The sequence below is a fragment of the Rattus norvegicus genome, chromosome 5 (genome assembly GCF_036323735.1).
Source record: "Rattus norvegicus strain BN/NHsdMcwi chromosome 5, GRCr8, whole genome shotgun sequence".
Lineage (NCBI taxonomy): Eukaryota > Metazoa > Chordata > Mammalia > Rodentia > Muridae > Rattus > Rattus norvegicus.
Window position 1 is genome coordinate 24,107,601 of NC_086023.1, and position 23,430 is coordinate 24,131,030.

A 23,430-nucleotide genomic window follows, 5' to 3' on the forward strand; every position below is an offset into this window, starting at 1 on the left:
TACAGCCTGAAAACTTTTGTTGTTGTTAGCTTTACTTTCCTAACGCTCTTCGGTTTGTTTTTGTTTGGGAATGCGATAGATTAGTATCCCACACATATTAGCCAAATACTTCTACTGCGGAACTAGACCTCTCCAACTAGTGATGTAATTATTAAAGACTTTTTGCCTCAAGTTCATCTTCTTGAATTATTTACTACACAAAACGATGAGTCTCTTTAAAAGATAGACAGCCGTTGAATCACTTAAGGTAGAGTGTGTGAAGGTCATTGGCAGTCCTTTTTTTGTAAGCATGATACTGTTTTCCACTCAACAGAGCAATTCCTGCTTCCTTGCTCTACGTAGAACTCAGTAAGAATGTTTCCCTGTTGTCTTCACTTGTATTTTGTATAGGCATCTTTAATTGTCCTGTCCTCCTAGGGCAGTGTTAGAGACCAAAACAATTATATGTTGCTTGTCATTTTGTCCTTGTGGTTTTCAGGGTATCATTGTGTAGCCTAGGCAGGCCTGGAACTCAGTGTCACTCAGGCTACCTTCCAGCAGTCAGTCCTCCTGCTGGAGCATCCCAGGTGTCAAGATTTCCAGAGTCTGCTGGCGCCACCACATGTGGCACACTGGCTTTTCAATCCAGCTGCACTGGTTGGTTTTTGTCAACTTGATGCAAGCTAGAGTCTCGTGGGAAGAAGACTCTCATTTGAGAGATGACCTCCTTCTGATTTGGGCATGTCTGTGGGGTATTTTCTTGATTAATGAGTTATGTGGGATGGTCCAGCCCACTGTGGGAAGTACCATCCCTGGGCAGGGAGTTCTAGCATGTATAAGAAAGCATGTTGAGCAAACTTTAAAGAGCAAGCAAGTAAGCAGCATTTCCCCATGTCTCTGCTGCAGTTCCTTCTGGGTTCCTGGCTTTACTCCTCTCAGTAGTAGATAACCTGTATAATGTAATAAAACCCTTTTCTCCCCCAGTTTGCTTTTAGCCAGTGTTTTATATGCTGACAAAAGCTAAATAAAAGGTCCAGCATAGTCTTCATTATCTACCATATTAGACATAATGTGGTCCATGTGTTTAGACTACAAGAAGAGGTATGTAATTTGTAGAAACTTCAGGACACTCTGACAACTTCTTTAGCAAGTTTACTCATGAGAGGCATTAGACCACAAGCAAAACTTTGGACACATCCTCTACAGGTCATTATTTAGGGAGCATTGTTTTGAGAATTAAATGAGATGGACTGCAATATGCCTAGCATGAGCCTTAAACAATCACTACAGTCTAAGCACCAACAAGCAGGGACAAAGAGTCATAGAGGAAAACAGGATAAAAGGATAGAAGAGGACAGAAAGAGAAGCTTCAGAACATTGCAGACCATGGCAGATAAGCCATGTTGGTTAAGTGGAGGTGCAGTCAGGTTGAGCCTCATCGAGATTTTACCTGTGCTATCATGCAAGTCTACACTTCCTAAGGACCTGTGGTGGATTTAACACTTGACTTCTGAGTGAGTTTTGAGTGAGGGTATTTACATGTTTGTTTTGTAATTGGCCCCCATTATTATGTTGCATTCATTTGGAAATACTAGTGTACATTAAAGTTACAGAGCTATAATGACAAGACCTGGCTCTAAAATAGTTGCCTGTCAGCCCTATGTTTATGTGGTGTGTGCATGTGCATGCACGCGTGCATGTGTGGGTGCAAGCGTGTCAGTGTATCTTTTTCGTTAATCTCCCATAGCCTCAGTTTCCTCGTTTAAAAAATGAGGATAGTTTAGTTAGAAGAATTAAATGAACATATATTTGCCCTTTGGTCATATTAACTGTTAACTCTTTTAGGAAGTAGGAAAAGTATATCATTTTAGAAAGATGTGTAAAATTGCAGCAGAGGGAGAAAAGAAAGGGGCAAATCAAGAAGATGACAGTTTGTAATCTTAGATTACGAATGACAGTAAAAACTTGGATGTGGTGACTACACTGGGATGAAGGAGAGAGGATGGAATTGCTCTAGTACTTTTTAAAAGTTGATCATAGAAACTATGACAGTGCACAGCATGAGCCGGAAAGGACGGGTTTGGGACCTGTGGTAGAAGAACTGTGCTTGCTGATGAGGGGGATCCAGCACAGAACAGAGTTAATGGGCTTCATTCACGCAGAATTATTGAGTAGGTGCTTCGTTTTCGCTTTTGTTTTTTTTTTTGTAAGATCTTTATAAACTTTTAAAGGTCAGTAAGTTGTGGCACAGCTCTACTTCTAACACTTGGAAGGTAAATGCAGGAAAATCAGGAGCTGAACGTCAGGGTCAGCTATGTACTAACTTCAAAACCAGCCTCGAGTACTCATGTACGTGAGAAACCCTGTCTCATGCCTGCCTCAACCAACCAGGCAAACAAAGTAAAAAAATAGCTAAGCACGATGCCGTATGCCTATAACACCAGTGCTTGCGTGACTAAGGCTAGAAGCTCAAACGCATCAAGTGGGCTTGGGCTGTATGTGAGAGAATGGAAAGAAATGAGTCTTGGGGAAACCATACCTTCAGGTGATGTTAGCGGAAGTTGTAATCTGAAAGGATAAATATTTTGTTGATCAAATAAGGAGAACAGAAGGCAAGGGTGTCACCATCTTATTGTGGAAGAGAAGGAAGGAAATGTAGTAAAACCAAATCATGGCTGGAACCCACTATACAGAGGAACAAACAGTTTTGCTCTCGGGAAAGTCAGAGAAGGACAAGTTCAGATGTGAAATGAGGAAAAGAAACTGGGAAATGTTGTTACTGTGCCAGTTGTAAATACTCTGGGTGCCTGTCTCCACAACAATGACTGGAGAATTCATGAAGAACCTATCAAGTTCAGGACTGAAAGGACTGGATGTGAAGACGTACCGAAACTTCAGAGAACTGATGGGGACTGACCAGTAGCCAAGGCCGGAACTCAGAGTCTTATGACCTAACATACATATAACCTACAGAGAAGGCTGTTTCGCTTATAACAAAGATGCCACTACAGAGTAACAAGGAGAGAGAATTTTGTTACAACTATGCAACAAAAGGAAGAAATTAGGGCCTCTCCCTTATGCTATATGCAGCCATCAGTTCCAGGTGGATTGTGGATCTGAATATAAAAGTTCAAACGGACAAGCTGCTTGAAGAAATACAGTGTTTGCATGATCGTAGGGGAGGCCATAAAAACTGGCAGATTGTTTCCTCTGGTCAGTTTTCTCAGGTCTTTCTCACCAAGACACAGGAGTATCAGTTCGTTGCCAGCTTACAGACAGAGACAGGAGGGGAAGAAGCTATAATAGGGGACAGGCACAGCAGGAAGCTTGCTCTGCTTTTCTGTTTGTCACAATTGCCTGAGGCCATGTGCTCTCCAACTCTGCCTCTCTAGCTCTCCTGATCTCAGACAGGCAGGCTGTTTCTCCTCTGCTTGCTGCACTCCCCTTCCCAGGTATGCTGCGTAAGCATGAGAGGAAAGCCTTGTGGGGTCTAGTGTATTCAGTGACACTGACAAGATGGTAGCGCTCTCCCATAGCCGTTGTGAGATGCTGCTGGTGAACACACTGCCGATTTCTCTGTATCTCATTTGCTAGTTTAGGAGAAAACCTTGAAGAATACCTTTGCCCCTTCTTCAGGGCTGTAGTAGTTTCCACTATTGCTTTGTGAGTGTGAACTGGGAATTGGAGGAGAAAGTATGGGAAAACAAAGCATGAACTCTGCACATACTGGAAGCATGTCTGTTTCTTCATTGATTCAATTTTCTCAGTATACTAGGCAAAAATAAAATCAATCGAAAGAATATTAATCTTAAGTGGATAGAAATGTATGTTTCATAGCACTTAAGTTAGAGTCAGGGCAGAGATCTTTGTTACTACACAGAGAATATATGAAATTATTTACACTGGGAATTGTAGTGCAATTTTTTAATTCAAGAATCTCCAAAGAGTAAAGCTTCTTGTGTAATCATATGTGCCTGGTAAATGGCTTCCTGTAGATGAGTGCTTCACCACAGCAGTAGAAGACAGTGGTCTGAGAAAGTAGAATTTCCTAGGCAGACAGGGTGAAGGGAGGAGGCAAGGACCCCGTTACCATGTTGCTAAAATTGTTGGACTCTGCACAGACTCAGAAGGGATACAAACTGTCCCATTTGAGTTTCATTTTAAGGTTACACCTGAAGAAGTTAGGTGAACTTCTTTATAAATGAAAGTTATTTCATAAAGCTATGTAGCTTCTTATTTTAAATAGTTTATGTCTATTGTGCGTTTGTATTTATGAGCTCTGATGTTTAAAGGCTTTATTCAGGTGATCAGGAATATGGTGGATTACATATAGCTCAACCTCCAACTGGGAAAATTGTGAACGAACTTTTCAAAGAGGCAAGGGAACATGGGGCTGTCCCTCTAAATGAAGCCACAAGATCTTCAAGTGATGACAAAGCTAAGGTCAGTGCTGTCTTAAACCTACAGTGTTTCTGGGAAGTTAGGAGGTGTCTACACACAGCCTTCCTGATCCTTTTGGCACCCACTGTTATGGCTGTTCTCCGTGAGGCTCGACTCTAGTCTTTATTTGGCAGCAGCTGGACAGCTTCCTGCAGTCAAGCCTCTAAGTTATCCAGTTCTGTTAGAAAAGTATGGGTTTGATTTAGTTTGTAAAACGAAGTGAGGTTATAATTAAAAGTGCATTTGTGATGAAAATGGTAACTAAAAGAAGAGCCAGTTCTCATATTATCCTAAGTGTGACCATAGCCAGTTTGCTGTAGTTAATCAATTGTGACCATAGCCAATTTACTGTAGCTTAGAAAAAGGCTTGAAATGGAGGCCATCACAGAAAACAAATAGGCACAAATGCTGAGATCAATATGTTGTGGTGAGCCCAACCCCAACAACTACATCTGCATCACAGCCCCGGCACCTGTGACTCAGGGAACATCAGGGAAGAGGGGGCCAAAAGATTGTAAGAACCAGAATTCCACGGAGTCTGCTGTGAAACATTCTGTCCTAGAAATGGCTGCTTAACCTAGACTGCGTCAATGGCAGTGTCAATGGACACATTTACATGGAGGGGGAATTTCATGGGTCATACTCCTGAGAACTACAGACACTGATGACTGCTGGGAGAGGGAAATCAACTCTCTCAGGGATGAGCCCTTTATTGGTTGTCCAATACAGTGATTACCCTTGAAATCATATGCATACTATTAACAAAAACATTCAGTGTATATATGTATAATGTTTGCGTATATATACATTATATAACAATGCATGTATGTAGCAATAATAAAAAAGGTTATCAACTTGAGAATGGGGGTGTGGGAGGAACTGGAGGGGAAAGTGACATAATTTCTATTTTAATTAAAACCATTAAAAAATTTAAAAGCCTATTAAATACATATAGAATTTTTTGTTGTAACAGTTATTTGTATGTGTCCACATGTCCACAACACACATATGGCAGACAGAGGACAACTTGCAAGAGTCCGTTCTCTCTACCATTGTGGCTTCTGGCAATCAAACTACGTTATTTCATATTTTGAGTTACTGATGTTTTTATGAGAAAATATTTAACTTCTCACACTTCTTTCTAACTCAAGGTCTTATTCCAATATGTTTTCCTAGTCAATATGAATTTGGTCAGTTATTATTTGTCTAATGTGTCAAGTATAAGAATAACATTTTGAGTGTCAGCCGTGGAGAACTCTTAACCCATTTCTACCCATTTGTGGTGTATTTTAGTCATTTACAGGTGGAGGGTACAGACTGGGCAGTTCCTTCTATAAGAGGTCAGAGTATATCTATGGAGAAAATCAGCTGCAAGATGTATGTACCGCCCCAAAATGGTCAAGCATTCCCTCTAATGCTACTTTTCCCCCTTTCTGAACTTAACACTTGACATTAAATATACTCTCGCTTATTCGTTTTCAAAGCATGGGTTGAAGCCAAACTCTGTTTCTATCTGCTATGTCTTACGTTTAGAGATGTATAACTATTTGTGGCAGGAATATATAATTCTTGTAATTCTTTTTTAAAATTGTATACCTTCATAATACAAAATGAGTACAGTTTTAAAAAAAAAGTGAAACCATTATTTCTGTTGACTTTGGAACGTTAAAATAATAATTTTTTAGATTTTGCGAAGGTCTGCCTTGCGCGTTGTCCTGATGTTTAAGCTGTGCAGAACAGGAGAGCTTGGGTGTGGATGAGTCACAGGAGCCAAGCAGAGTCCATCTTCTCACTGTTTGTTTCCTCAGTGAACTCTGAGCAACTGCACAGAAGCCAGGCTCCTCCTGTGGGACTTTGATATTTGCAGCTTTTATTAGTGTTTTAAGCTAAAAATAAACCTCTTAAGTAAACACATGAGCACACATATTTAGCTTTGAATAAAATATCTTCATATTTTAAGATAAATCAATCAGGTAGTAATTTGGGAAATACCACACTGAAACTTAACATCGCTTGGAGATGAATTCTTCTCTTTTTTGTACCTCCAAAGGTTCAGATTTTACTGAGGCTGTGGAGCAATGGTTTCAGTTTAGATGATGGAGAACTGAGGCCTTACAGCGACCCAACAAATGCTCAATTTTTGGAGTCCGTTAAGAGAGGGTAAGAGGAATTATTTGTGTTTTGTTTATCATGTTGAATGGAACTATTTTAGTATGTGCATGCATGTTCCTGTGCCTGTATATGTATGTGTACAAGTGCATGTGGGGACCGTAGGTCAACCTCAGTGGTTTTCTCACTTGCTGAGAATTTGACAAATAGGCCAGACTTGGTTGGTCACTGAGCTCCAGGGTCTGTGACCCCAGTGCTGGGTTACAGGCTCACACCACCACATCCAGCCTCCTTATCTACGTTCTAGAGGCTATCATGCTTGTGTGGCAACTATTTGACTGTTTCTCTCTCTCTCTCTCTCTCTCTCTCTCTCTCTCTCTCTCTCTCTCTTTCACTGTTTTGTATATACTACTAGCTTTCAAGAATTAATTACGGTGACTTATTACACAAGTGATTTGGGGGAGATGGATCTTTGTGGAGAAAGGATATTAGATGATTGAATATCTTTTACCTATGATGACACTATGGGCTCTGCTCCAAGAAATCTCTCTTTTTTTCTTAAAGATTTATTTATTGTATGTATGTGAGTACACTATTACTCTCTTCAGACACACCAGAAGAGGACATCGGATCCCATTACAGATGGTTGTGAGCCACAATGTGGTTGCTGGGAGTTGAACTCAGAACCTCTGGAAGAGTTGTTAGTCTCCTAACTATTGAGCTATCTCTCCAGCCCCCTCCAAGAAATATCTTAATATAATAAATCAATAAATTGAATGCCTACCTAGCTAGCTAGCTATTAAGCTTCTTCCCCACTTCCTGTTGACAGGGTGCCATGACAACACACCATGACTAATGTAACTTATTTAAAATAGCATTGAATGGTGGCACACAGTTTCAGAGGTGGGACTACAATCGTTATGGCTGTATGCAGGTAGGCATAGCACTCAAGTAGTAGCTGAGAACTTAAGTCTGAGCAACAGGCACGAGGCAAAGGGAGACAGAGCCAACCAGAAGTGGTGTGGGGTATAAAACCTCAAAGCCCACCTCCAGTGACACACCTCCAAAGTCAGGCATTCTAATCTTTCCCAAGCCAAGTAATTCCACCAACTGTGGACATGAGCCAATGGAAGCTATTCTTAATCAAAACCACCAAATTCTACTCCCTGGCTTTCATAGGCTTATAGCCATGTAATAATGCAAACTACAGTTAGTAGAACTAAAAGTCCCCATAGCCGTTAGTCTCAGCACTGTTTCAAAGTCTAAAGTCTCTTCTGAGACTCAAGGAAATCTCTCAGTTTTAACTCTGTAAAATCAAAAGCAAAAAGCAAATTATATACTTCCCACCTACAATGCTACAGAATACAGATGACCATTCCATAAAGGAGGAATCAGAAAATAGTGAGGAAGAACTGAACCAAACAAGACCAGAACCCAGCAGGGTGAACTCCAAATCCTGTACTCCTGTGTGTGACCTCAGATGACTTGGATAGCTCTTTAGATGTCCCACTCCTTCCAGCTTTGTTGACCACAGCACACTTCTCCCTCTTGTCTTGATCACTGCCTAAAATATTCTTTGGCAGACAATTCCATGGTTCTGTCATCTCCAGCATCTTGGGATCTCCAAAATAATCCAAGCATCGCTTTCACAGTCTCACATAGTATCCTCTCTGTGTCTCCATTCAGGAAAATCCCCTGCCATGCACACACCTGTCCTAAGCAGCTTGCCTTAACCCCTTTACTTCTGCACCCTTCTTACTACAATGGCCAGAGCTCTCAAATTCTGTCTACTTGGGATAGAATCATGGCCCCTACTGGAATTACATTTGCATAAGCTTTGATTTGCTGTTGCCCTTTAGGAATAGATAATTCCTTAGGTCTTTCCACAAGTGGCAAGATGGAATCTCCTTTTCTCTTTATTTTTTTCAGCACAAGCCAAGACTTCAACATCCCATACAGAAATTGGAGGTAGAGCCCCTTTAATGAAGCATGCCCAAGGAGAATGGCTAAATAGCTGGTGATAAAATCCTTTGAAACAAAGGAACTCTGAAAGAAAGACATTGTAGAAAGTGAGTTAGTGTGTAAATTTAAATTTTAATTTAAAATGGCATAGATACTATAAGGATCCCAAACAAAGGCACGATGAGATGCTATCAATGGAGTGCTGAAGTCATTGGTGGCAAGGACTTGGATATAGCAGTTAAGACAGTGTTAAACAGTTGAAAACTAAGAGTAACAAGGCAATGGAAATATTCAAGTAGTATATGAAAACCAACATTGCTGTTCAAGAAGAAAATGTTAATTATTTGCTAGAGTTAATTTTCAGGCAATTAGGACATTCATTGGGGTTACACAATATCATCAAGTACAAACAGTAAGCAGAGTCTCCTTTCTGAGAAGAATATCAGTTTGAGGTTCTCTCTTATATACTGTCTTTCCTGGTCTACAGGAGCAATGATTAGGTAATGTAATCTGCTTATACATATCACATCTCCAAAAATTGATATGTTCTACCTATGTATATTAAATATAGAAAAGTTTCCACAAGTCAAAAATGTCTGTCAGTGATAGTTATATTATTTCTTTAATATAAATTCATATTCCAACATATATATGCCTGATTCATCCATCTAGCACTTTCTGTGTAAATGTGACAAGCAGAAAATTACCATAATGAAGTGTGTGGAGTTGTCAGCTTAATTACTATTAGTGGTGCTCATTCAAGGACTTGGTAATTTAAATAATAAATATATTCCTGGAATTGCAAAGTATGTTAAAAAAATAACTAAAAACCTCCAAAAGTGCTTAGTACTTTTTGCTTATTTGTATGAGAGAAATAGACTTAGGCTCTGACATAAAGAGAAGAGTTGTTCCCCGTGTGAGTATCTGGCACACGTTGATTTGGTGTAGCTGTGATACTGTCCTCAGTTGATAAAACTAGTCTTCACAGCCTCTGCCCTTGACCCTGAAGTGTAGCGGTGTTTACCTCTTACCTGATAATCCAATAAACCTTTACCAGTTTCTAGCTCTCTCCAGGATGGAGTTAGAAATAAACGTTTGAGGTCAGGTGTGATGCTTCTGTGTACACCATGACGAGTCCTGGTGTGAGACACAGCAAATAGAGAACCCTTATTTACTCAGTGTTGGTGGGAATATGAATCTCTTTATTTACTCAGTGTTGGTGGGAGTATGAATCCCTGGAGCTACAGATTCCCTAAAGAACTCTGGGCAACATACCGTAGAAATGCCTGTATGTCCATGCTTATTGGTACACCATTCACTAGCCCAGAGACTGGACTAGCATAGACGTTCATTAACACATGGATGTATTAAGGAGATGTGGCTACTATACATAATGCGATTCTGAACTGTTAGGTAACATCAGCCAGGCTCGCATATCATGTGTTTTCTCTCATGCATCATCTAGGTTAGATTTGATATATGAGTAGATATATAACTGTTTATGCTTCTGTATGAGTATGTAGACTAGAAAGGGGTCGTGAAAAGGGAAAAAGAGATAGTCAGGTAGGAAGAGAGAGCCTAGTACGTGTGAGATGACAGAAGGGAGGCCGTCTATCGCAAGTAAAGAAGAGGAGGGCATGGGGAGCAGAGTCGGGAGAGACACCAGGAGGAACGAAGCACCACGGCATGTGTGCATGCAGACGCCGTCATGAAATCATTTTGTTCCCAGCATCCACACAGTGCTTTATAGCCGTCCATAACTCAGGGGCACCAGGTGTGCATGTGGAGCATAGACAAACAGAAACCACTCAGACAAATAAACTCTCAAACTTGGAAAGGTGTGATATAATCTATGTGAACCCCAAAATCCCCATGAAAGATTTTATATTAGCACGTAGCTCTGATTTAATTACAGTCGTCTCAGTGGAGCAATATAATTTCTAACAAGCTTAACTTAAACCTTCTTCCCTCCTTTAAGAGAGATTCCTCTGGAGCTTCAGCGACTGGTCCACGGCAGCCAGGTGAGCCTGGACATGGAGGACCATCAAGACCAAGAGTACATAAAACCCAGATTGCGCTTCAAGGCTTTTAGTGGAGAAGGGCAAAAACTTGGAAGGTAAAATTCCTCCAGTGAGAAAAACACTTGTTTGCTCAAAATGACATTCCTTGGAGAATAAGAAATCAAAATGACTTGTAAAAACTGGTCTGAGTTATGAAGTCCTTCCTGCTGTAAGTAGGTGTACAACTCGCATAATATTAGTAGCAGGTACCCAGAGGTCAGTACTTCTGACATGCATTAAGCTCACTTGAGAACAGCTCTTTAAACCCACACTGCTCTTGTAGAGGGCCGGACCTCAGTTCCACACACCCCTGCCATGCAGCTTGCAACTACCTGTGACTCCAGTTCCAGGCATCAGTGGGCATCTACACACGTGCACACATAGCCACATAGGCACATACACATAATTAAAAGTAAATTTTTAAACTCATCAAAGTTTAAGTTTAATGTGTGGATACTTATTACTCCATTTTGAAATAACAGTAATTGCCCAAGGTCTGACTGAGCTAGAGAATTTTTAGAACTAAGTTCCAGCCAAGCATTGTAGGTGTTATGCTTTTCACTGCCGTGCCATGTTCTCTGGTTCAGTTTTGTTGTGTAGGGTTACATAAGGCCATTTTCCTGTAAGTATATAATACATAAAATGCACAATGCTTTGAGCTTACCTCCGTGCACACACTGCCCTCCTCCCCTTCTCCACGAATTCCCTGTTCTCTAATGTCACTTTTTTTTCTGTTTATTACTGCTTCCAATCACATAGCTTCAGAAGAAAAACTGTATGGAGTTGCTGCATGGAGAGCACAGTGGCTGTATTTTACCTCACACTTTTAAGTGGGCGTATCTGCCATGAATAAACACTGAGGAAGTGCAGGAGGTAGTTTCCTGTGGCTTATTAAGGAGCCCTTAAGTTCCGTCTCCAGTACTACAACCCCACCCTGGTGGTCTACACCTGAAATCCTAGCACTAAGGAGATAGAGGCAGGAAGAGCAGAATTCCAAGGTCGTCATCAGTCTCTAGCCAGGCAGTGGCCTGTCTCAGCTGTATACCCACTCTTGCTGGCCGGGGCTACCACAGCCTGAATTACTTCAAACTAGAAAAAGACATTTGTTCAGGTTTATTATACAGACAACACTAGAATATTAATGTAATATTATTCAGTACTCAAACTCTCAATCATTACATTTTTAAAGTAAAGAATTATACATAACATTTTATGATGAACATCCAGATGAAGAACTGATAAGGTTTAATTCCTGGCACCAAAACTATTAAAAAAGAAAGAAAAACAGACAGACAGACAGACAGACAGACAGACAGACAGACAGACAGACAAACCTATTAAGATAGCAGCTTAACAGTTATCATGTTCCAAGAGATCCAGTCAACTGCTTAACACAAATAGAAGAGGATCATCCATTTTCCTCATAGGTGGTAGTCTATTCAATAAAGACAATACAGATGGATGCTACCCATGTTTTGTGATACACAAGTAGTCATGGAGTAATCACAGAGTAAAGATGATATCCAATTATATAATAGAAATAAGGAAGTCAGGAGAGACAAATGGTAGGATAACCTGAGTTGAGCTGGAGTCTTTTATTGGCAGGAAGGCAAGAGGTGACATTCTCCATGGGTTTGTAACTGATGCACAATGATGAAACTTAATAGCTATCTTTGTGTCTAAAGGCATTCTCTGTCCATTTGTATGCTGCTTAGAGAAGATTCTGCTTGCCACATGGTCATCTGGCACTGAATCTGAGGTTCTGTTTTGCCATGGTCCCTAGTTCTCAGGGATGCTCTTTTCGAATGCTGGGCAGCCCCTCTGGCCTGCCTTCTGCCTCCTGCTGGTCTTGCTGCTCGGCCAGCCCTTGAAGGCTCCGTCATCAGAACTTCTGCCTCCTGCAGCTGGGACCGCTTACAGTGTGAGCCCTGCAGAGCAGACAGTGCTGCCTCCCGGACCCCAGTGGCTAATCCCAGATGCTCCCTGCTGCCTTCCCTCAGCCCCGGTTCTATTCCTGCACATTTTTTTGGTTTGGCTTCAAAGAATTTTCCAGCCTGATAATAAGTGTTTTCATCATGTTACTTTGAGAGCCCTAGTCCATCCTTCTGTAAGTTTCGACCTGCCCAGAGGACTCTTAGCCCCAACCTTTCTTCCTGCCTTCCTAGCAGGATTTTGTATGTCAGTTGTCCTCTTTAAAATACATTGTTTTTAATTAACCTTAAAACAAAAACTGTACATGAAAGTGTCACTGTAGGGCTGCAGAGGTAGCTCAGTGGTTCAGAGTGTGTGCTGCTTTTGTAGAGGACCTGGTTTGGTTCTCAGTACCCAAGTGGGGCAGATGACAACCATCTACAAATGAGATTCATAAGAACTAATGCCTTCCCTGGTTTCCATAGGCACAGGACATGCTCATAGTGCACACACATAAATGTCGGCAAAACACTTGTACACATAAAACCAAGTCTTTGTAAGTAACTGCCACTGTAGTGTGGTAGTTGAATAAGGGTGAATAAGGCCACCCTGAGCTACAGAGTGAGTCACTGCCACAAAAGATTTCAACAGCAAAGAAAAGTGGCTCTGAAAGTGAACACTGAGTTTAGCAATATAACCACAACTGCTACTTACCAGTACTGAACTTGGCATTGGACAGAGTTCTGGTCTACCTCTGACTCAAGGCTTTTCCATTGACATGGTGCCCTACCTATTCCGAAAGTCCATCCATTTCAGTTTGTAAATAATTCATTTTCACACACCTGTCTCTTACAAGGAGACACATCCAAGTGCTTTCTACCTAGATTTTTGCCCCTACTTTGTACTTTATTTTTGTTTCAGAAAAAAACTGACCTCAAATTTTTTTCTCCAAAGGAAAATTTTGCATGGCAGAAACAGCATTGTGAAGTAGCTTTGCATTATAGAAAAGAGCTAGGTCAGCTTTCTCATGTCTCAGTAGGCTCCAGCTTTAGGTAGAATAGAAAACTACCTTAAAGTGCCTTTGCGCCTGACAAAGTTAATCTGCACTCACAATAGTTCTGTGAGAACAGACAGACTCAGGTCAGTGAGGATGGCTGACTTGCCAGTTCACACAGGACAAGTGAGGGAGACGATTGTGCAGTGGTGTTGATGAGGTGTGCACATGGTTATTGGTGAGAAAGGCACCCTGTGTCATCTTGTACCTCCTTTCTGATCTCCATCTCTCTCCCCCTAGGCAGTAGCATGACAATGTAACTGCTTAAGTCTTTGGTTTGGAACTTGAATTTCCTTAAGTTTTTAGTAATTTGCTGTTTTCTACTTTTGCTTATTTTTAATCACATTTTTTTCTCAGATTGGTTCTAAATCTGGAAGTGTGAAAAGCGGGGGCAAGTGTTGGTGTAAAGATCAGTTAACTTTACTATCAGTTAATAAACTAAATAGGGGTAAGAGTCAATCAATGTCTAGTGCTCATAGCAGGAGCCATGTAAAGATCCTGAAATCTTAGTATTGGAGAAAATAAAAATATAAAAACTCTTCTTAAGATGCTAAGGGATTGTTAGATTTTCAGGTTTGATTAAATTTGTTTTAATCTTGAAAGAGCTCTCTCTTCACAGTAACTTTTAGTCTGTATCTGATCATCATTAGAAGCTATTAAACCAATAAAGTCACTATTAATCAAGATCAAGTGGTATTTTGTCTTGTAAGCTTCAATATGAATTTGTCCTCGTGAATAAAATTTTCTCTAATAGCTTAGAGTTATTTTTCTTTTGCAAAGCAGTGTCTTAAATCGAGTGCTCTAAAACAGTCTTGGCAGTGTATAAAGTAGCAGTTGAGTTCTGATTTTATAAGCAAAAGCAGCTTTCGAGCTCTGTTCTAGGCAGTACCCAGAAGGACTTTCTGGGATAATAGTGCATTACGGGATGCAGCTTAGAGAATTAGATGAGGCTTATGGACTTCCTCGAGTATATCCGTCATAGCACACTCGGAATTTGAAATCTGTTTTCTTCATGTTCCTGGGCACGCTGATATTAACTCTCTGATTTCTGATTTCTCTCCAAACTGTGAGGAAAACTCAGAGATGAAATTGAAGAAATGTAGCTAGTCTTCTAAGAGATCTGGAATTAGTAAGTAGGAATCATAGGCTCCAGACTAATTTTAATATAATTAAAGAAGCCAAAAGAGTAGAGGAAGCTGGGAGGAAGCTGCGTCTGCTTGTTTGGAAGTCGTCTGTGGGATCATAGCACAGCTGACTGGAGAGCTGAGGCTTTGCCACCTTGAGTGTGCCCTGTGGCCTGCATACTCAGTTTGTACTCAGATTCTTAAACTCTGCTTTCTTAGCCTTACACCTGAAATCGTCAGTACTCCTTCCTCCCCAGAAGAAGAGGATAAATCAATACTGAATGCAGCTGTTCTTATTGATGATTCAGTGCCCACTACAAAAATTCAGATCAGGCTGGCAGACGGAAGTCGTCTCATACAGAGATTCAACAGCACACACCGGTAAGCTTCTCTGCCAGCTGTGGGTCTTTGTGTTCTTACACTGTTCATCCATAGGACACTGCACAAAACATACTGAGTAAGTGAAGGTATGACATTTTTAAAGTCAACTTTTGACAGAAGAATATTTAAAAGGATAGCAACTATTTATAGTACGTAAAATAGATGGCCATAATCTTTGTAAATTATCCAGTTCGTTAGGTATAGAGCGTTAGTTTTGCATTGTGACTAAAACTGCATCAAATGGACTCAGGTTTAAGATGATAAGATCCTATCAGGACTTTCTCAGAATGTTGGTCATTGTCAGCGAGGCACGGTTGTACTCAAATGTCGTCCTGTCATTTGGAAACTCAAAATGATTACAAGTTCAAAGTAAATCTTAAACTATGTGACAAGACATTATCTCAAATTGAAAGTCTAATCAGACCTTTCTGTATAGCAACTTCATAATGTAAATGCATAACATACATAGTTTATTTTGTTGGTAAGAATCTTTAATACACTGTTGTGTTGTCTGTTTGATACTCATTTGAATATAAATATTTCCCTGAACATAAGAGTACTTTTGTTTCTCACTAATTATAATGTGCATTTATGGTCTTAGTTAAGTTACTAGGTACATGTGATGATAGTTTTTAAAATTCTTTTTTGTTACTATTTTTAATGATAGAATTTCTCTGTGTGACTGTGTAGCCTAGGCTAGCCTCAAACTCAGTGATCTTGACTTACTCTTCCAAGAGGTTGAATTACAGCCTTGTACCACCACACATACCTTTTATATGTATGGATGCATGCACGTAAAATCTTGTTCATAGTGTTAGATGACTTAGACACTTAGGCTGCTAACAGTTCTTACTCTGAAAACAGACTTATACTTTTAATATAGCAATATTGTTAACACTATTTTATACATAATTCACTTTAAGATTGTTTTGTTTCATGATAAATATATGCTCCAAAGTTATTTTTCTTTTAAAATCTGATGAACTTTCCTATCAAAATAATGTATATTAAAGAAAATTAATAACACCTTTAAACAAAAATTGGGATTATATAATTTTTATTGTGAGAATGGTTTAAACTAAAAATGTCCCTTTTCTACAATAAGCCATTTTTACTTATTCCTTCAGGATTCTGGATGTACGAGACTTTATAGTACAGTCACGTCCTGAATTTGCAACTACTGACTTTATTCTTGTGACTTCATTTCCAAGTAAAGAGCTAACAGATGAGAGCGTGACTCTCCAAGATGCGGATATTCTTAACACAGTGATACTCCAGCAACTGAAGTAGTGCTGCTCCGACCCGGAACAGATAGTGCTGTGATCATTAGTAAAACACTTCCAGCATAAAACAACCAAATGACTTCTATTATTCAGATAAATTCTGGTTTTGCTGTTACTCCGTTTCAGTCTTTGTCTAGATAAAAGGATGATTTAGACTAAGGGTAGATCTTGATGTTTGAGTTTTTAGTTGTAGGGCTGATTTATATTGATAGCTTGTAAATGTTTAGATCAATCAACTTATTACATGTTCAGTGCTAATGTAATAACATTTTTCAAATGAAACAAAAAGAGGCCCTTTTTGGTAAATGCATTTGATAAAATTTGCATTCAAATTTCTTAATGTAGCAGTGTCCAGTAGCCAGAACGGATATTTTGTTTGTAATATGTGCCATAGTGTCTCCTCTGATTTTGAAATTGTTCATACAACAGTTAAGATTTTGCATATCTTTTTGCATATTGTTTAAACTATGTTAGTGCCACAGGACATATTTTGGCCTTATGTTTTGTAGAATTACAACTGTCATGAACTAAATTTTAGTAGATATAAGTCATCAGCTCTTGACAAGATGTGGTCAACAGCACTTTATATAGTCCCTTACAGAGCCTGTCAGGATCACAGTCATTCATTCAGTCAGCGTTTTTATGGGGACTCTATTACACACACATTGTTGGAAGTGTCCGACACATATGTGTCCAACCCATAATCAATTCCTCAGTGTGTGAACTCAGTCTGAGACACTGAAGTAAAAATTACCAGCAAGATGTTTGTGTTTCCCTGGTCCAGGCATTTCTTGGATAGCTTGGGTAAAACCAATAATGACGGAAAAGCTTGTTTGCCCCCCGGCTCCCTTCTATCCTTGGTCACCATTTCTGTGTCATTTCCTGCTGACATAAGAAAGTACAGGATTTGTGACTGCAATAGTACAGCTTTAGTATCTTAGAACAATATAACTTGAAACCTGAACACGAGTTTGTCTGTGCTAGAATCTAGGTGTTGGCGGGACTGCATGGAGGCCCTAGACAACCCCTCCCTGGCTCCTCAGCTCCAGAGGCCACTGTGCCCTTTCCCCACGGTGCTCTCCTTCATCTGACAGCCAGCACTGCGTCTCTCTGACCTGTGATAAGATAGGATGCACACGGCAGTCCATTGTCACTGCCGAGTGTGAACTTTATAGGAACGCTATCATTCTCAGAGTCACTCGTTCCTGTCTCAGTTACGCGTTCATGTGGTTAGAGGGATTGACATGATTTCTTACCCCAGTCCACTCTTGCAAAGACTCACTTGCCAAATAAACTCCCCCCTTTCACAGGTGCTCAGATATCCCAACCAATTACACTAATTCAGGGTCCAAAATCTTATCTGTATTTTATCAACTCAGAAGTCCCAAATCTTATTATCTAAATGAAGTTGGGGCTTCCTTTCTACCTATGACAGTAAAAATGAATTATCTGCCCACAAGAAAGTGGCAGCACAATTATAAAATATGCTATAAGCATTGACCCGTAAAGGGGCAGGAAGCAATGGAGTGCAGACTCATCCAGACACACCATGCACCGCCTAAGGCCCAAGGTGAATATGTAGCTTGCATAACTCAGTCTCTGAGTTTTGACTGTTCCCGTCCTCTTCCTTGCACAGAAGCCACACTGCTCGGTTCTTCCTTCTCCTGTTGTACTGTGAACCCTTCATGCTAAACTAGCAAATGTTCGTCAAGAAACCTTAAATTAGGTCCATTAAACAGGATGCTCTTCCAAGCATCCTTCTATGGAACAGAAACAATCCCATCTCTAATTCTTACTTTTTCAGAGAAAACAACTGTATCATATGCATAGTCTCCTCAGAGAGCCCTTTGTCTGACTGAATATGCAAACCGTTTTGTTATGTGTGTTTGCGTGTGTTTGGGAGAAGCCTGAGGTTGATGTCTGAAATCTTCCTCAGTCTCTTTTCACCTTATTCAGGCAGGGTCTCTCAGGTAAACCCAGAGCTCATCGTTGTGCCTAGTCTGGCTAGCCTGCCCTAGGGATCCCGTCTCCACCTTCAGAGTGTGGAATGGTAGGCAGCCCTCCTACCCACCCAGCATGCCGAGCGCTTTAGCTACTGAGCCGCAGTGTAGTAGTTGTTTAGGTAGAGTAAGTACTCCACCAAGCCCTGCTTTCTCTCTAAATCGCCTCTCCACACAGTGTGTCTATCTACTATCAAACTACTATAACCAGCAAAGAGAATACAGGTTAACGTTTACTTGAAAATTTCAGCCTAGTCCTAAGCTCATCATATACAAATTCTGCTTTTCGGGTACCTGTCCAGCTGCACACTAAGGCTACTGTATGGAATCCAAAGCCACATCTACCTTTTGGGATTGGCCCAGTAGCGGACCCCACTCTCTCCTGTGGCTAGAACATGCTGTACAGGACCTAGGGTTCTCTGGTTATTGCTAGGAAGTGAGCTGAGAGTTTTGTTTCGTACAGGGTCTTGCCATATAGTCCAGCTGGTCTGAGATTCATGAGGTAGATCATGCTGACCTCAAACTCAGATCTGTCTGCCTCTACCTCCTGAGTGCTAGGGTTAAAGTCCTAGGCCACCTGAGAACTGAGATTTTTCCAATACTTGGTCTTTTACAACAAGATCTCTGTGGAGAATTTTTCTCAGTCATATAGAAAACAAAGACTTCAGAATCTTTTCCGTCACTGTACAGGCTCTGCCTTGTTCCTTTTTCTGTGTTAAACACAATGTGGGTAACAGTTGTAGTTCAAAAGATTACCAAAACCAGCTGTGGGCACACGTGCCTGATCCTACCACTAAGGAAAGACCCCTGTGACCTGGCGACCAGCCAGTGTGAAACTGCCTTTAGAAAATGGGGAAGGAGGAACACATAATTTCAGATGAAGGAAAATTAGGGCTAGAGAGATGAATTAATAGATAGAGCAGAGGTGAGGAGCAGAAACTGCATGCCCAGAATCCACATAAATCCCACCAGACATGGTGGCCACCTGTAGTCTCAGGACGGGCAGGCAGAGGGGGCGATATCTGCATCGGGGTGGGGGGTGGGGTTAACTAGACTAGTTAGATGGGAAAGTTCCGGATTCCGCAAGAGGACCTTCATCAAAAAATATGAACAATCAGACAAAATCAACTTCAGACCTCTAGGCACACAAATGGGCATGCATGCTCATGGGTTTGCCTCCTCTCCAACATACATGTGCAAAAAATAAATGGAGAAATAATCATCGTAAACAAAAGGGCATTACCTGTTTCAGAAACAGGGAAATGATATCTCAATCTTGTAAAATAACTTGAAATTTTCTTGTAGCTTTTCCATCTATTACATGGAATGCCTACAAAGGCGTATACAGAAGAATGACTGCCATTTCTGTGTCTGTGACTGCCTCCAGAACACAGAGGTGTGCATTAGGACAGAATTGAATGCCACAGGGATGACTAGTGCTTTCACAACTACTACGGCATAGGTTTTATTAAGGATCCGTTTACATTTGCTCCGACTTTTAAAATGTATGGCTGTCACAAGACAAGGTGGCCACGGTGAGCAGTCAGAAAAGTGTCTGAGGACTGTTTTACATGATTATGTAATAAAAAGTTTGCAGTATCTGCTTACAAATAATGTTTTCACTGAAACTCATTGAATATGATTATGAAATTATTCATCATGTGTGGTTTGACTTACGTGGTTGACTCGGTTTCTTTTAAACGAGTATTTTCATATGATTTAATTAATTCATATGGCTGAGTTTGCCTTTGCTCTTTCGGTTTTTATTCTACCACAGGAATAGAGTCAGGTACTTTTGGCTATTTGGCCCTGTGTAGTTCAGAAAAGATTGGCATAAAGTATATTACTATAAGGTTACATTCAGTTTCCCCTTAAGATTTTGTATCCGTGTTGATAATATGTATTTGGCCAATATTGCCAAAAGCTAAGGAAATTTTTATACGCCAAAATATCTACTGTTCTCTAATTTAAAGAGTTTATAAAAAAAAAAATGTCCTGGGGTGTGTGTGTGTGTGTGTTTACATAGTCTGGAACACTGACTTCTGTGACTTACAGATAATACCATGTCACTTAACAATTTTGCCTCTTAAAGACCGCATTGCCAGGATTTGGGGCCCTGGGGCTGCTCTTTGGAAGGTTTGTACTTGATATGGTCCCTTCTCCTTTAGATGAATGTTTACATAGGAAGCAGACTCAAATCACTTTAATCCGCAGCTTCCTTAAGAGCTCCCTTAGATGCTGCAGTTGATTTCAGAGAAAGCTCCTTAAAGGAAAGACTCGGAGAAAGCTAATGAGTGGCCTCTGGTTGTATCATAACACTTCCTTTTGTTGCAGGACCAAGTAAATGACTAGCAACACAGTAGGATGGACTTGCACAAAATTAGCAACACAATCCTTTTTCTGTTGGCAAATTAGGATATTGTCTAATTTGTAACACACACAAAAAAAGGGGGGAGCCAAGAGACTAAAGGTGAGGAAGTGATAACTGCCCCTGTGTTAAAACAGTCTTTGTTGTCCTGCCTTTTCCTCCTCAGTCTGCATTCGCTTGGTCCTGTGTTTGGGTAGGAACATTCAAAAAGATTAGTAAACACCCTTTTTACTCTTTGTCCTCTTTGTGCTCTTCTCTACGCAGTGTTCATTGGGATGTGTCTTTCAGAACACAATTATAAGGAGTTCTTTGATGCGGTTTTCGTATTTAATGTCTTCCCCATTTTGTTTTGATTTTTACCTCTATGACAAAGTCTTATTTTCTTGCTATCCTTGCCGCTTTTAGGAAATGGTAGACTTGAAAACCATTGTGAGCAACGTTGACAGCAAGTAGACAAACCTGCTTTCAGTATCCTGCCATTTGAGGTTTAAAGCCCTAAGAGAAGTAATGTCTTAAAGAACTGTTCATGTTTTCTGTAGATGGATATGGTGTTAAGTTCGACATTCCAATGCATGAGGTATTTATTTTTATTCATGTAATAAAGTTGTATGTAAATAGTATGTTTTTATGTTTATAAAAATGCATAATAATGAGTCTAGGAATGCCCCTTAAGACACATAAATATCTGTAATGGAAGTGTTTGAAATATTGTGCACATAGGTACTCCATAGCAGTTCAAACTATCTCTTTGTATTCTGTAATATTAAGCATGTATGCCATTCCTTTTTGATAAAGGAGTACATGAGATGTGTAGGTTTATGTCTATTGAGGCCTTACTGAGATCAGCATTCTCTACAGCCACGTTATAGTTAATGTCACTGTGTTATATACCTTGTCCTGATCTTAGCTTAATAAATGCAGTTTCCTCAGAGAAGCCTCCTTTTGTGCCTCAGTGTGACTGACATCCCTGTCTGCATAGCCCCCTTACCCTGTCTACAGTGGCTGCTCCCAGTCATCCCAGTAGCATGCTTCTCATCTGCTACCGTTCTCATTCCCCAGCATCTCAGAAAGGACAAGGACTTTAGTCCACTATATCCCTAGATCACATGACACTACCTGACATAAGAGTGGCTCTGAATAGCCAAGTAGTAAGTTAGTAAGAAAACAGTAGTCTCTGGCCACTGGATAATGTATGCACTTATGTTTCTAAACAGAGATTCAGAATGATACCAAGAACTGATACCGGTAATAGCAAATGTTTGTGACGTAACTGGGTCTGGAAAGGAGAAAAGATTCTGGAAATGCCATCTTGGTTCATTTCCAGGACTAGTTGCCTGTGTAGCATAGTGAGAGTAAAGTGCCCAGTGGCTCTCCTTGGTAATGGCCAGAACCATCCAAGGAACACCTTCATGGGGAATGCACAGTGGGAGAAGCCTGGGTGTTTCTGAGTCCCAGTCAGTGTGTGCTGATTCCAGAAGTGTAATAAGGGAGATCCTGCCAACAGCCCTGTCTGAAAACACATTCTGTGTCTAAGAGTAACTGACCTGTGATACGCTGAGCGGGGAGAGAAAGGTCTGTACAACAGACATTCCCCTTCAAGGATTGAGGAATGTGCAACTGTGATGTTCCGTGGAATTTTCCATCTGTACTTCCTTGTCTGTATTCTCTTTGTCCATCTGTTAATTAAAACCTTCTGTTGATGAACTGAGCTCTGCTCTTTGTAGCCAGAGCCAGTGGAAAGTCCTCAACCTGCTTAATGGTTTCTATTTGTTTACTTAAAAGGGTCACTAGTCATGGTCATGTAGTCTGATAGAAATCCGTATCTTATACAGACCTAGGTGCTAAGCTATATTTCACATGACTACTGATTCCCCTAAAATGTGAAAGAGCAGTTAAGAAAATGTAACTGTAGTAAATTGAGCATGCACTAAAATATATTTAATAATCTTTTCAATTAGAAAGCTACAGAAAATCCAATGATAATAGAGACTTAATCATGTGCCACTCAGATGTCTTACATATTCCAGCTTAGGGAGATGTTGACTTTGGCCCGGCCCTAAGTTGGCTGCACCTATAAAGACTTCTCACTTTCATTATACATTGTTCTTGTTCTCTGACTTAACTCCATTGTGCAATCTTCGACGCAAGCAGAGGCGGCAGAAGTGACCTGAAGTTACGGATTTCCAAATGACCTTTTCAAGCAGATAAAGTCTGCAAACATGCATGTGTTTCAGTGTTCTTGGAATTATTTTGAGAAGGATGATGTGGTGAAAGTCTACGTTTGGATATCCCAACACAATTATACATATAAACTCAGCTGATTTCATTTTTACTTATAAACGTGCATTTTAATTATTTTTGTCAGAAATGAGCACCAAAGCTCCTAATGGCAGGAAACATTCTCTGTACAGAACGTGAAATAAATCCCTTTTAACACAGCTGTATCCCTTCACAGGCATCTGGATCTCTTTCTGTTTTTTATTTAATCTGCTTTTGTCGGCTTACTGATGCAATTCCAGGTTGTAGCCATTCCTCGATGATGCTTGCTGTGCGATGACTTTAACTTGCACTCGGTTGCAAAGGCCGCTAGACAAGTCACAGATTATTTTCCACTGCTCCTAAAGTGGTAGTTTTTTTTTTTTTTAAATAAAGAGGACCCATCTTAATCCATTAGTGAAAATAATGAGATGTTTACACTTCTAGAACTCCATGCCTTTTTATTTCATACATGCAAATAAGTCTCAATTTCACTTTTACAA

At 40.3% G+C, this 23,430-nt stretch overlaps 1 protein-coding gene across 3 annotated transcripts in view; it reads left to right on the forward strand.

Annotated features, from left to right (window-relative positions):
• Positions 1–21,605, forward strand: part of Ubxn2b (UBX domain protein 2B) — a 28,019-nt gene extending 6,414 nt beyond the window's left edge. Inside the window, exons 3-8 of one of the 3 annotated variants that reach the window (NM_001107905.1) lie at positions 4,272–4,422; positions 5,713–5,796; positions 6,470–6,579; positions 10,469–10,606; positions 14,859–15,020; positions 16,148–16,783. In NM_001107905.1, the coding sequence (NP_001101375.1) occupies positions 4,272–4,422; positions 5,713–5,796; positions 6,470–6,579; positions 10,469–10,606; positions 14,859–15,020; positions 16,148–16,310 (808 nt within the window). In that variant the 3' untranslated portion in view covers positions 16,311–16,783. Of the gene's footprint in view, positions 1–4,271; positions 4,423–5,712; positions 5,797–6,469; positions 6,580–8,457; positions 8,598–10,468; positions 10,691–14,858; positions 15,021–16,147 lie in introns of those variants that run through there. The other 2 variants (XR_005504428.2, XM_017593330.3) reach the window with 2 other exon arrangements.
• Positions 21,606–23,430: the final 1,825 nt, after the last annotated feature.